The 14,219-nt window shown below is 56.9% G+C and overlaps 1 protein-coding gene across 1 annotated transcript; it reads left to right on the top strand.

Moving 5' to 3' along the window:
- Positions 1-4,778: 4,778 nt before the first annotated feature.
- Positions 4,779-7,554, top strand: CLDN8 (claudin 8). Its single transcript, XM_079766279.1, has 2 exons — positions 4,779-5,246; positions 5,305-7,554. Exon 2 carries the CDS (start codon positions 5,357-5,359, stop codon positions 6,032-6,034), a length of 678 nt encoding a protein of 225 aa, XP_079622405.1. The 5' UTR covers positions 4,779-5,246; positions 5,305-5,356; the 3' UTR covers positions 6,035-7,554.
- Positions 7,555-14,219: the final 6,665 nt, after the last annotated feature.

The following is a 14,219-nucleotide window of genomic DNA, read 5'->3' as shown; positions in this document are numbered from 1 at the left end:
GGCCTTTGCCATCCCTTTTAATGGGGTCTGAGATACACCCATGTCCTTTAGGCAGGAAATTCCAATAATAGACAATCAGCAAAAATTTACATATGATTAACAGGTGAGAGTTGCTTTAACTACCAATGTCTCAACTAAACAATGAGTGAATGGCTCTGACCATTCAGAGCGATGAAGGTTGACCAGCCGTCCGAATTCCCTTTTCACATTTAACTTCCAATGTCTCAATGTTCGGTTTCCGGCACGCCACCTTCACAAGAGAAAGTCATCCGTGGGCTCCGCATTCATGTTTGCTCAGCGGGACGTGTGTCTGTGCATGTCTGCACGTGTCTGTGCGTGTCTACGCGTGTCTGTGCGTGTCTATGCATGTGTGTGCGTGTGTGGCCTGTGGTGGCCTCTCACACATCAGTTTCCACCTTCGGCGGCCCGCACCGACAGGGACTCTGCCGTCGGCGTGGACACCTTTTTCTCCCGTCAAACTGCCCCACAGCCACGGTGCGCACTTCCCTCCGGAGGGGGGCGAGGGCTCAGCTCTACCATGACCCACTCTACGAGGCCCGAGCGGGAGCAGGTCTCCCGAGTCAGGCGTGGCCTCCGGTCTGGAGGTTGGGGAGCCCGCACCCGCCTTCCCAGCTGGGAGTGGGGGGCTTCGGGCCTGTCACTCATAAGACCCAGTTTCCTTCATAAAACTGGTATGATAAGAGTTCTGTTCTAATGAGGATCAAATCATAGAATCATCGACTGTATCACTAAATAGTCTTAACTGTTAACATAACTTGGTAATGATTGAATAGTTTTCATGATTCACATAGTAACATTAAGTAATATTTTAAAAATATATCGCCCAGTCGGTGTGGCTCAGTGGTTGAGCATTGACCTATGAACCAGGAGGTCAGGGTTCGATTCCCGGTCAGGGCACATGGATGGGTTGCAGGCTTGATCCCCAGTGTGGGGCGAGCAGGAGGCAGCTGACCCATGATTCTCTCTCATCATGGATGTTTCTCTCTCCCTTCCTCTCTGAGACCAATACAAACACACTTCACGTATGTACACACGTGTGTATCCTCTACTGGGCACCGGCTGTCATGTTGGAGCTATTATTCCACAGCTTCTCCCCTCCTCCTTCGCGTTCACGGACTCGCCCTGGAACTGCTGTGGGGTCAGAGGAAGGTCGCAGGAAGAGCTGTAGGGACCCACTCATTCCCCAAGGTCACGGAGGAACGTGCCCGCCTGGTCAGGAACGTGTTCGCCTGGTCAAACACGTGCCTCCTCTCTGCGGGGACGACCCCTCTGTGTGTGCGTTCTCTGCCGGACCCTCTGCTCTGAGCACCAGCCTCTCGCTTCACAGGCTCACACGGGGTTCAGGGAGTCCCCAAAACGTGCTTCCCCAGCCGCCCCACGCACAGCCACGGGCGGGCCGTGGGGTGCAGCTCCACGTTTTCACGTCGGCTTTGGCCGAAGGTGGGACGTGGCCATGAGTGGCCGCGAAGACCTCAGTGGACGGACAGGGTACCCGGCATCGTGCTCTGCTGGCCATTCACCTGCTCCTGTGAAACACGGGGAGCCCCTGCGTCCCAGCCACCGAGGGCCCGGGGCACGAGCTGCCGGTGTCACTGCACTGAGTTCGTTTAATTCCTCCTCCAGACACACGCGTGCTCGGTGGCGGTGGACCATTAAGCACCAAGGCCCCCGCTGAGTATATCCTGAGGGTCCCCAACATCAATCAGAAAGAAGGCGTGCACCCCTCTGTTCACAGCAGCACAGCAGCTGACATCTGGACACAGCCACGTGCCCATCCGTGGACAAGCGCGTAGAAAGCTGTGCTGCAGCCGAAACCGGTGTGGCTCAGTGGATAGAGCGTCGACCTGTGGACTGAAGGGTCCCGGGTTCGATTCCAGTCAAGGGCATGTACCTTGGTTGCGGGCACATCCCCAGTGGGAGGTGTGCAGGAGGCAGCTGATCGAAGTTTCTCTCTCATCGATGTTTCTAACTCTCTGTCCCTCTCCCTTCCTCTCTGTAAAAAAATCAATAAAATATATTTTAAAACAAAAAATAAATAAATAAAATAAAAAAAGAAAGCTGTGCTGCATTTACACCGTGGAACACTGTACAGCTGTGAAAAAGAGGATCTCTCACCCTTTGAGACAGTGTGGAGGGACCTGGAGAGCATCATGCTGAGTGAAATAAGTCAGTCAGAGAAAGATAAGTATCACATCATCTCATTTATATGTGGAATCTAATGAACAAAATGAACTGATGAGAAAAATAGATCCAGAGACACTGAAGCATAGAAAGACTGAAGATCCTCATAGGGAAGGGGTGTGTGTGGGGGGCGGGGGGGCGGGGAGGGGGAAGATTAACCAAAGTCCTTGTATGCATATGTGCTTACCCCGTGGATACAGACAATAGTGGGGTGAAGGCCTGGGGGGGGCAGGAACTGGGCAGAGGGGGGCCACGGGGAGGCAATGGGACCACCTGCAACACTCTCAACAATGAACACAAATAAAGAAAGAAAGAAAGAAAGAAACCACAGACGGAGACGAGAACAGGAAGTTGCTGAGAAAGACGGGCCCGTGGTGACAACAGATCCGCGGCGCTGGGAGGGAAGAGAACTTTCCGGACCTTCCTCGTCGGCACCGCCGTGAGGGCCCAGCGTGTGGGCGGCTGCCAGCGACCCAGGAAGGGGCTCTGACCAGACCTGCCCGCCGGGCCCTGACCCCACTCCCCACCTCCTGACGGTGGGAACGGACCTCTGTGCTCAGGCCTCGGCCGCATTCGCTCAAGTGACGGAGCCCGAGACCACGACCGGGCTGGCAGGGGCTCCGTTCTGAGCCACGCAGTAGCACATGCGTCACAGCACGTGGCGGACACGGGCACCGTGTGCTAATGACCACGGGGCTGGGGACAGACGTGAGCCGCTGGAGGACACACTGCGGAGGACACGCAGGTAGGAGTTCAAGGGCAGGGGCGACGCACGGTGTGATTTGGGAACAACACACAGGGACCTGTTGACATGTGTGCTGGGCTCTCAGGACGCGGTGACCAGCCAGGCGCCGGCCGTTAACAGGGAAATAATTAACAAGTAAACGCGGGGGAACTGTCCACACCACAGAAAACAGCGACTCCGCACCAATCCAGAGGCAACAGGGCTGGGCCTGCTCGGCTGGCAGAACAACGAGGATTTCAGGTCGCGATAAGAATGAACAGGAGCCTCCCCTGAGCAGGTGCTGGCCAAGGACTCGCGGCGGAGGAACAAGAACGAGAGCCGAGGGCGGAGAACGACAGGGCGGGTGTTTACCAGGGAGGAGGCGTCGGCCTGTGTGAGGTCGTCAGCGGACTGAACTGAACGCTGTGCGTTCAATGGCCCCATTAAATCCGGCTCTGAAAATGCAGGAAAGGGGAGCTCTCCAGAGACGGGTCGCCTGAGCACGCTGCTCCTTCTCGGGGTCTAGGACGCATTCGGTTCTTCCCAGACGCGACGTGCCGGTGAGAGCGGTCTGAGCGGGCCGCTCTGCATTTTAAGACGAGACAGCGCGGACGGCGTGACGTTGAGGGCTTCCGTGTCCCTTTGCAGACGTGGCACTAAAGACGGTTCCGTGAACAGCTAATGGAGTTTATGTCAATGACTTCAGCCCCCTCGCCCTATAATAATCTTATGTAGGAATAGTAGCTGTTTGTGCACATTCCTGCACCACCTGCACAATCCTAGTTGCTTTGGTCTAAGGCCGTGGTCGGCAAACTCCTTAGCCAGCAGAGCCAAATACCAACAGTACAACGACTAAAATTTCTGTGGAGAGCCGACTTTTTTAAACTTAAACTTCTTCTAACGCCACTTCTTCAACATAGACTCGCCTGGGCCGTGGTATTTTGTGGAAGAGCCACACTCAAGGGGCCAAAGAGCCGCCTGTGGCTCACGAGCCGCAGTTTGCCGACCACGGGCCTAAGGAGATGAGCAGTAAAACGAGCAGCTGCTGCCGCCCCGTAGCCTCATCGCGACGCCGAGTCCTGGCTGCAGCCGATTCTTGCTCTCTCTTTACGGGCGGGAACTGTCAGTGCATCTGCACTCTTTTCTTAGAGACCAAAATTCAAACTCCAATGTGGTTTTTTTTCTTTTTTAAATATAATTGTATTGATTTCAGAGAAGAAGGAAATGGGAGACAGAGAGAGAGAAACATCCATGATGAGAGAGAATCATGGATCGGCTGCCTCCCGCACGCCCCACACTGGGGATCGAGCCCCCAATCCGGGCCTGTGCCCTGACTGGGAATCGAACCGTGACCTCCTGGTTCATAGGTCAACGCTCAACCACTGAGCCACGCTGGCCGGGCAGGCGGGTTTTTTCTTATACAGTTTTTTTCCTTCTACGTCAAGTTCAGGCGCCATAAGCAGTTTTCCTGGCTCAGAAGAAAGCGGTGTTTGGCACGTAGGGGACCCTCTGTGGTTTCACGACGTCCCCTGTCCCCTGGTCACCCTGAAGAAAGCGGTGTTTGGCACGTAGGGGACCCTCTGTGGTTTCACGACGTCCCCTGTCCCCTGGTCACCCTGTTCCTGACCTCTCCCCAGCCCAGCCTGCTGTCAGGTTGTGGACAAATTAACCCACCCCCTGGGTCCCCTGGGTCCAGAGCACGCGGCTCCCCGGGTTCGAGGACCACCACCATCGCCCGTGCCTCAGCACCGAGAGGCCGGCCACAGCTCCTCCACGTTCTCCTCCCACAGCCGCGCCTGGCCGGATCTCCCGACCGACGGCCAGGACGAGGGCACCTTGCGCCTCACAGGGGCTCGGTGGGGCAGCCCAGGACGGTGCCCACATTCAGGATGATGCCCACGGGCAAACGCTCTGCCTGGCTTCTTGGAAACCGGAGAAGCACAGAGCGCGTTTCTGTCCAGATTCCAAGTACCTCTGGCCGCTCCACGGGACTGGGCGGCCTGCCACGGTCTGCGATTGGCCGAGAAAGTGGCTCCACCTGCTCTGCGAGTTCACCTGCCACCGGGGAGGGAGGCCCGGCAGCCGGCAGCCGGCACTGGATCTAATCTCAGAGCTGGAGCAGCCGAGCGGCTCTGAGCGAGAAGCCAGGCTCTGAGCTCATTCCTGCGGGACTGTCTCGCTGGGGCTCAGGCGCAGGAGCCCAGCCGGAGAGCTGCCTGGACCCGGACCCGGACCAGGACCCAGATCAGGCCCAGGACCCGGACCTGGACCCGGACCCAGACCCAGACCAGGACCAGGACCCAGACCCAGATCAGGACTAGTCCAGGACCAGGACCAGGACCAGGACCCGGACCAGTCCAAGACCCAGACTAGTCCAGGTCCAGGACCAGGACCAGGACCAGGACCAGGACCCGGACCAGGACCCGGACCATGGCCAGCTCGGCGCTGCAGTGGGTGGGCCTGCTGCTGGGCGGGGCGGGCGCGGTGGGCACCGTGGCCGTGACCATCATGCCGCAGTGGAAGGTGTCCGCCTTCATCGGCAGCAACATCGTGGTCTTCGAGACGCTGTGGGAGGGGCTGTGGATGAGCTGCCGCAGCCAAACCAACCTCCGGCTGCAGTGCAAGGTCTACGACTCGCTGCTGGCCCTGCCCACCGACCTGCAGGCGGCCCGCGGGCTGATGTGCGCGGCCTGCGCCCTGGCCGCCCTGGCCTCGCTGGCCGCCGCGCTGGGCATGCGCTGCTCCCGCTGCGCCGGGGCCGAGGCCAAGGCCAAGGGCGCGACCCTGCTGGCCGCCGGGGTCCTGTTCATGGTGGTGGGCGTGGCGGTGCTGGCGCCCGTGAGCTGGGTGGCCGCCTCCATCGTCCGGGACTTCTACGACCCCACCCTGGACGACGGCCGGAAGCGCGAGCTCGGGGAGGCGCTGTACCTGGGCTGGGTCTCCGCGCTGCTGCTCGTGGCCGGGGGCGCCGTCCTGTCCTGCGTGTCCTACGTCCCCGGGGAGAGCGGGGGCCCCAGGTACCACCTGCCCGCCCGCCGCGCGGCCCCCAGGAGCTGGTGCTCAGAGAGGAAGCCGGGCAGCGTGCCCTCACGAAGCCAGTACGTGTAGGCGGGCAGGGTTTTTCTCTTCTTTTTACTCTTTATTATAGAGAGTATGCTATTGTGTTTCTAAATGTTTTTTCTGGAGTATTTTCTTGATGTCAGAGAGGAAGGGAGAGATAGAAGCATCAATGATGAGAGAATCATGGACCTGCTGCCTCCTGCACGCCCTGTGCTGGGGACGGAGCCCACAACCCGGGCCTGTGCCTGACCGGGAATCGAACCCTGACCTCCTGGTTCACAGGTCCACGCTCACCCCCTGAGCCGCGCCGGCCGTGCCGTGTGGAGGTTTTGGCTTCACCGCGTAGGTGGCCGCGATGCCCACTGTTTCCCACGAGCGGAGCCCGCGGCCTGGACTCGCAGCTCTCACCTGCGGAGCATCCACCGCCCGTCCCGGAGGACGGTTCTGCGGGGCTCAGAGAGCAGCCGAGGAGACATGGAGACGCGCCTCAGCGGGCCCGCCCGGAGGTTTGCTTCTTACCACTCCTGGTCCCGCGAGTCCCCGCTTAGTCCCGCCCCCCGGACCTCTCCCAGCGCCCGTCCAGCCGGTCTCCACTGCACGTCCCCAGGCCTCATCGGGCCTCCTTCCTCCCTGACCTGAGCCGGCCTCGCTGACCGCTGCCGCTCCTCACCGGGACCCCCCAGGCCCGGGACGTGGCCGTGTGCGCGGGTGGAGGACGTTGGTGTCTCCCAGAGACCGGGTCGGGCTCCTGTGGTCCTGATTCTAAAGGAGATGCGGATCCATTCCGCTGAGTCAACAGAACGCACCCCGCGCCCCTCGGGGCCTGGGGCAAGGCGGAGACGGAACGTTAACGGTTGAAACGCGGCTCAGCGACGCGTGCACTGGGTTTATCTCGGCGGTTTGGACAAAAGGCTTTAATCGGCGGATAAAGGCAACGCCGGGCTCTCCGGCTCCGGCCTGCTCTTCCCTGAGGCCTGCCTGTCCTCCGATTAAATCAACAGCCTGGAAAGGCAGGTCTGCGTCAGGGGCTGCATTCTGCAAACTGCTTTCGCCAGAACTACACTCCGGAGGCGCCGGAGGGACCAGGAGACCTTAGAGACGGCAGGGAGCGAAGCGTCTTCTGAACTGCGTCTCAGGGGTGCGTTCTGGTAAGAAGTCACGCGTGTATGTATGTGAATCGCGTGGAAACTGCGTGAATAAAGACTTTGGTTTTTACCAACATAAACAACAGGACAGAAAAATGAAATGCCTTGGTTTATTTGCTAACCAAATACCAACCAACCAAAAAAAAACAAAAAAACATGCAAATTCTCTCTGAACCTGGGCTTCTCCGCGGGGGGTCCCGTCACAACCGTCATTCCCGGTGTCCAGACACATTTCCCCCGCGTCCCGTTCGTGTTGTGTGTTAGGACGGTATAGAAATTGTCTACTTTTGTGTTTCCTCCAAAGTTGGTGCCATGGATCATCTCATTTGGAAGTCTGTACCCACATTTCCTTAGCTGACGTGACTGTATGCCCTCTGCTTTATGTCCTTTGTATTAATAAATTTGCCTTTTATATAAATTTTATATTTTTTCACTGTTCTCCATTTTTTCTGTTTTATTAACCTGAAACGAGTTTTTGAAAACCTAATGTTTTGGGATCTCTAATTTTAAAAAGAATATCAAGGCCACATTTTAAAGATAAAAGTAGAATCAGCATTAGCTTCCAAGACTCTAAAATACTGTATAGTTTTTAATAATAATATACTTACCTTGTAATCATTGAATACATACACTAATAATTGATGAATATAATATAATATACTTGTAATTTATTAAGGTAGTGCTACAGGTCCCAACAAATCCACATACCGTAAATACTACGTATGTAAAGCCATTTCTAGAAAAACTTTCCATTGCCAAGTACATTTTTTACCTCCAGGAAGTAGTATCTATACTAACAAAAGGGTAATATGCAAATTGGTCAGGATGCCCTCACAGTAATGATCAAACAGCAGGCTGCGTGGGGTGACCAAGCTCGCGGGGAGGGGGGAGCAGTTGGGGGGCAACCTGGCCAGCAGTGGGGGGGAAGTTAGGGGCGACCAGGCCAGCAGGGGGGCAGTTGGGGGTGACCAGGCTGGCAGGGGGGGCAATAAGAGGCAACCAGCCGAAACCGGTTTGGCTCAGTGGATAGAGCATCGGTCTGCGGACTCAGGGGTCCCAGGTTCGATTCTGGTCAAGGACATGTACCTTGGTTGGGGGCACATCCCCAGTGGGGAGTGTGCAAGAGGCAGCTGATCGATGTTTCTCTCTCATCGATGTTTCTAACTCTCTATCCCTCCCCCTTCCTCTCTGTGAAAAATCAATAAAATATATTTTTTTAAAAAAAGAGGCAACCAGGCCAGCAGGGGGCAGTAGGGGGTGACCAGGCCAGCAGGAGGGGCAGTTGGTGGTGACCAGGCTGGCAGGGGGGGGGGGGTAGTTAGGGACGATCAGGCAGGCAGGCAGGTGAGCAGTTAGGAGCCAGCGGTCCCAGATTGTGAGAGGGATGTCCAACTACCGGGGATTGGGCCTAAACCGGCAGTCGGACATCCCCCAAGGGGTCCTGGATTGGAGAGGATGCAGGCTGGGCTTAGGGGACCCCCCCCCCTCCACGTATGAAATTCGTGCACTGGGCCTCCAGTTAATTAATAACAGTGGTTCATGTTTAGGGGCATGTACTGTATGCTGGGACCTCTAGTAGTTTGTATGAATTATGTCATTAAATATTTTATGATATTGACATGATTAGTTCAATCCACAGATGAGTACACCTTGGAACAAACAGTTCATCGTACAAACATAAGAAACATCCAAACCTGTAAGAACTTTTTATGAATTTATTTAAGCCAAACTGATGACAATTGCTGGGAAGCAAAATCTCAACAAGTTGAGAAAACATTTCAGAGAATGGCAGTTTTCATCTTATTCTATGCAGTAGAGGCCCGGTGCATGAAATTCATGCACTCGGGGGGAGAGGGGGGGTTCCTCAGCCCAGCCTGCACCCTCTCGCAGTCTTGGAGCCCTCGGGGGATGCCTGTCAGTCGGACATCCTTAGCACTGCCGTGGAGGCGGGGGAGGCTCCCACCACCGCCGCTGCGCTTGCCAGCCGTGAGCCGGCTTCTGGCTGAGAGGCGCTCCCCCTGTGGGAGCACACTGACCACCAGGGGCAGCTCCTGCATTGAGCGTCTGCCCCCTGGTGGTCAGTGCGCGTCATAGCGACCAGTCATCCTGCCATTCGGTCAATTTGCATATTAGCCTTTATTTTATAGGATTAAACTCAAAGGGGAGAGTAAGGGGGGTTAGTTACCTGAAGCCCACGGGGTGGTTAGGGGGCAGGAGAAAGCAAAGCAGGGAGACCTCTGGGATGAGGTCCGAGGGAGAGATACACGCGCTTTCCACGGGAGGGGCAGGCGTTCACAGGGAACAGTGCAGCCGCGGAGACGGCGTTCGGGGGCCAGATGACATGCGGGCCCTGGTCTCCACTCTGGGGAGGGTGGGCCCGAGGGTCTGGAAAAGGGGACATCGACGTTCAGAGGTGCGTTTATAAGATGCAAACAGACAACAGCTCAGTGAGGGTGAAGACTGACTTCGTCAGGGAAGCTGAGGCCCGGACGCGACTCCCCGCGACCTGCTCTGGCTGGGAAGTCTCCCTCACACCCTCCTGTGGTGGCTTCCGGCCCCCGACGCTGTGAGGGCCGCCTGCAGGCCCCCGGGCTCCTGAGGGGCAGCAGGTGACCCCTGTTTGCTCACAATTGATTTCCCAAGAACCAGCAGGAAAAATAGGACTGTCGGACTTCCCAGCTCATGTCCCTTCTCTTCAGAAAACACAGATTTTCTTCACCACGGCGGGTTGTGGAAACGCCTGCCCAGCGGCTGTGGCCGGAGCATTCGGCGGGCGATTCCCTGGCGGCGAAGTGCTGTCTGGTCCGAGGCACGTTTTCTCTCACGAGGAGAGAAAACCAGGACGACCACGGAGCCCTTGGGAGAAGCAGCCGATCGTCTAAGGTCTGTCTTCCATCGAACAACCGTGTTTACTCAGGGGCTCCCCCGGGTGTCCCACACCCCAGGGCCCATCCCCCATCTTTTCCCGAAAGAGATGCTGGGCTGCTGGTTCTCCTATGGACACAGCCTTGAGCAGCTCAAACCTTGTTCCTCTCTCCCCCCGTGATGTCAGCACCCTCTTCCCTCCAAGGCTGAACAGGCCTCCCAGACGTGTGTTCCCGCCGGCCTTCCCCCCAGGCTCCCTCTCGGCTTTATTCTAAAACTAGGGGCCCAGTGCACAAAATTCATATACGGGTAGGTTCCCTAGCAGCTGCCGGCTGCCGGCCAGGGCCTCCCTTCATTCTGTGCCGCCCCCTGGTGGTCAGCACACATCATAGTGAGCGATCGAACTCCCGGTCGGTCAAACTCCCGAGGGGACACTTTGCATATTAGGCTTTTATATGTATAGACTAGAGGCCCGATGCACGAAGGTTCATACAAGAATGGGCCTTCCTTCCCCTGGCTGCCAGCACCGCCTTCGCTCCAGCCAGAGCCGTCTTTCCGCCTTCCCAACTGCCCAGAGGCCCAGAGGGGCTGAGGCACTCAGTGCCTGTGTATGCAAATTAACCTACCATATTTGTTGGGTTAATTTGCATACTCACTCCTGATTGGCTCGTGGGCGTCGTGAAGGTATGGTCAATTTGCATCTTACTCTTTTATTAGTGTAGGTGCAATTCAGTCCACGTAACTCCCTGCCCGGTGTCCACAGGGACGCTCCGCTGCCTGGGCAGGGCAGGACCCTCAGCGCAGCTGCCAGGGATCCTGTGTTACCACCTCCACAGCAAGGCATCCCAGTCATGTCTTTCAGAGCCAGTGCAATAGCAGCCCACAGGGACATCCAGAAACCAGCTGACTCACACGCCAAGGGGCGTGTGCAACATCCTCAGGAGGAGCCTGGGATTGAGGGGGGCTGGTTGGAGGCAAATGATGTGCCAGGGGACATCCTATCAGGAACTTCACAGGCAGGTCTGTGGGGAAGAGGAGGATGTGATGGAAGTAACACCGCCGGCGGGGGACGGGTGTGGCCCCCTCACCGGACGCCCCCCCAAGTCTCTACCCAGTATAGACAGTCCTAGGGAGAGAGAAATAAAAATAGACAAGACAGGTTTTGTTTTCAAGGCATCTCCTGTCTGACAGGGAGAGAAGAGTGAGAATCAGGGCCTTTACTGGAGGCACCGTCGCTCGGAGCCGTTCCTTCTTATAAATATACGCGAGGCCCGGTGCATGAAATTCGGGCACGAGTAGGGTCCCTCGGCCTGGCCGGCGATCAGGGCCAGTCTGTGGGGCGACTGGCGGGGCGATCGGGGGTCCCCCCGGCACCCACTTTGGCTGACCTGGCGCCACCCACCAGCTCCGCTGGGTGATCGGGGAGTGGTGCCGCCCACTCACCAGCTGGCCCCCGGTCGCCTCCCTCTGAGGGGCAACCAGTGGGGCGATCGGGGGGCCCCACTGGCACCCGCCTTTGCTGGCCTGGAGCATGTGGGCTGGGGGCAGCGCCTGCGTTGAGCGTCTGCCCCCTGGTGGTCAGTGCGCGTCATAGCGACCAGTTGTTCCACCAGTCATTCTGCTGTTTGGTCGATTTGCATATTAGGTTTTTATTATATAGGATTTTTATTGATTTCAGAGGGAGGGAGAGGGAGAGAGAAACATTAGTGATGAGAGAGAATCGTGGATCAGCTGCCTCCTGCACGCCCCACACTGGGGATCAAGCCCACCACCTGGGTATGTGCCCTGACCGGGAATCGAACCGTGACCTCCTGGTTCATAGGTCAATGCTTAGCCACTGAGCCACCGGCCGGGCCGTGGTGCTTTGCGTTAAGCCACCAGTCCTCTAAGAAGTCTGTGAATCACACACGGAGTCATTACAACACCGAGTTCCAGGAGGATAATGGATCTCCCCTGCATTTGAATCTCAGAGAGGTTAAACACATGCATGTGCAGGAGTCATCAAAATGCAAACACTCTTCAACAGCCGACTCCATCACATTTTGAAAATGAAACGTATCTTCGTGAGCTGCCCTGTCATTCGACATGTGCCTGCATTTCGGGGGACACGCTGTGACCCGATAACTCTGCTCTTCCTCCTACAAAACTAACCAAAAGCACCTACGGTGCCAACCGGCCTTAGGACAGTGGTTACATGTGGCTTTAAATTCTAGCTTTTCTCTCTCTCTCTCTCTCTCTCTCTCTCTTTCTCTCTCTCTCTCTCTTCTCTCTCTCTCTCTCTCTCTCTCTCTCTCTCTCTTCTCTCTCTCTCTCTCTCTTCTCTCTCTCTCTCTCTCTCTCTCTCTCTCTCTCTCTCTCTCTCTCTCTCTCTCATGCCCCCTCAGAGACCTAGTCTTTCCCCAGATAATCAGCCTCCCTGTCCCCTCCACCACCACCCCCACCCCTCACCCCCACCCCACCCCCGAGGCAGCCTGGGCCCAGTTAAGGTCACAAGGTCGGGACCCTGCAGGCGAAGGGAGCAGCTGGGCCTCAGCTCCCTCAGCTCAGCCCTGCTTCCCCGGAACGCGCTGGAGTGGAGACCCTGCCGGACCCGCTGGTGCGGACTCCCGGCTCCTGCAGGGAAGGCCCGGCTGCCTCAGCAGAGCCCCTGCCCCTCCTCCCAACTCGATGAGGGCACAGAGCCGGGCAGTGCAGCGGGCACGTCCCGAAGACGGCGCCTGGGGGCTTCCTGCTCAGTCCCAGCTCCTGCCGGATCCCCGGGGAGGACCCACCAGCGGCCTGTGCCCTGCCCCGCTCTGCACACGCCCCGCCCCGCACACGCCCAGCTCCGCACACGCCCCGCTCCGCACACGCCCAGCTCCGCACACGCCCGGCTCCGCAATAACCGGAAACCTGGGCTCCGGCCAGTGAGGCCTGAGGCTGGGCCGTGGAGCGGCCGGCGGTGGACAAGGGCCTCACCCACGGCGAACGTGTCCTTTCCCTGCTGCTCTGGGAGAGGTTTCCTGGGTCGGATGATCTTCTTTTTATTCTATTTCCCCCGACACCCGACACGGTCAGAAAACACATGAGAAACAATCCCATCATCTAGAGGTCGATGGTCGGTCATAACTTACGTATTTTATAAATTCATGTTCGTCTAAACCAGTGGTTCTCAACCTGTGGGTCATGACATTAGAAACGTTGAGAACCACTGGTCTGAACACAAGTTACGATGAGGAGAAGCTGGAGAGAACCCCAGCGCCCCCCAGAGGAAGGGGGAACACATGACTGTGTGTCTGCCTCTCGGGTCCCTGCTTTCCTGCCATTAAGTCATCCCCGACGACCTAACCTGCTACGACACAATGCTATGAAAGTAGGACAAAAGCTTTATTTTCACGGTAATCATGATAAAAACTCTTTCTCTCACACACACACACACACACACACACACACACGCACAAGGACCACACACACCAACACGCATGCACACATGTCCACATGAATTTACATGGGATTATTAGTCACTTTCCTAATTGTTTGTGCTTTCATTTCTTAACATGCCAACATGTTCGTAGCGGGGAGATCAACACACTTGTGAGCAAGCAAACTTTCCAGAGGGGAATCTATTAAGAGACAATGATGGGGGACGTCACGTCGCAGAAAACCCAATCGGGACCAGGAGGAGAGAGAGGAGATGAGGTCGGTCAGCTTTGAAGGAAATAATAAAACTGGGGGAAGGGGCAGGTCGATAACAGAAAAGGTTAAAGTGACAGAGCACGAGAGGAAGAATGAAGTCGATGGCGAAGGTCGCCGGGAATCGAGGCCCGTGACAGAAAGACAGCAGGCACTGACCGGTTGCTGTGGCCACGGGCAGCAAGCAATAGGCTTTTAATGCCCGGCTGGCGTGGCTCAGTGGCTGAGCTTTGACCTATGAACCAGGAGGTCATGGTTGGATTCCCAGTCAGGGCACAGGCCCGGGTTGTGGGCTCGATCCCCAGTGTGGGGCGTGCAGGAGGCAGCTGATCCATGGTTCTCTGTCATCATTGGTGTTTCTAACTCTCTCTCCCTCTCCCTGCCTCTCTGACATCAATAAAAATGCATAAAAATTTAAAAAAAAAGATTGAGCCCAGGACTCAGTATTAGGTTCAGACATGACGGCCTCAGAACCTGCCTCCTTCACGTGACAGCACCAGGGGGCGCTCCAGGTCACGCTGCGAGGCAGACACCAGCTGCGTCACCTTCAC

The sequence above is a fragment of the Cnephaeus nilssonii genome (genome assembly GCF_951640355.1).
Source record: "Cnephaeus nilssonii genome assembly, chromosome: 3".
Lineage (NCBI taxonomy): Eukaryota > Metazoa > Chordata > Mammalia > Chiroptera > Vespertilionidae > Cnephaeus > Cnephaeus nilssonii.
This window is presented reverse-complemented; position numbering and strand designations above follow the sequence as displayed.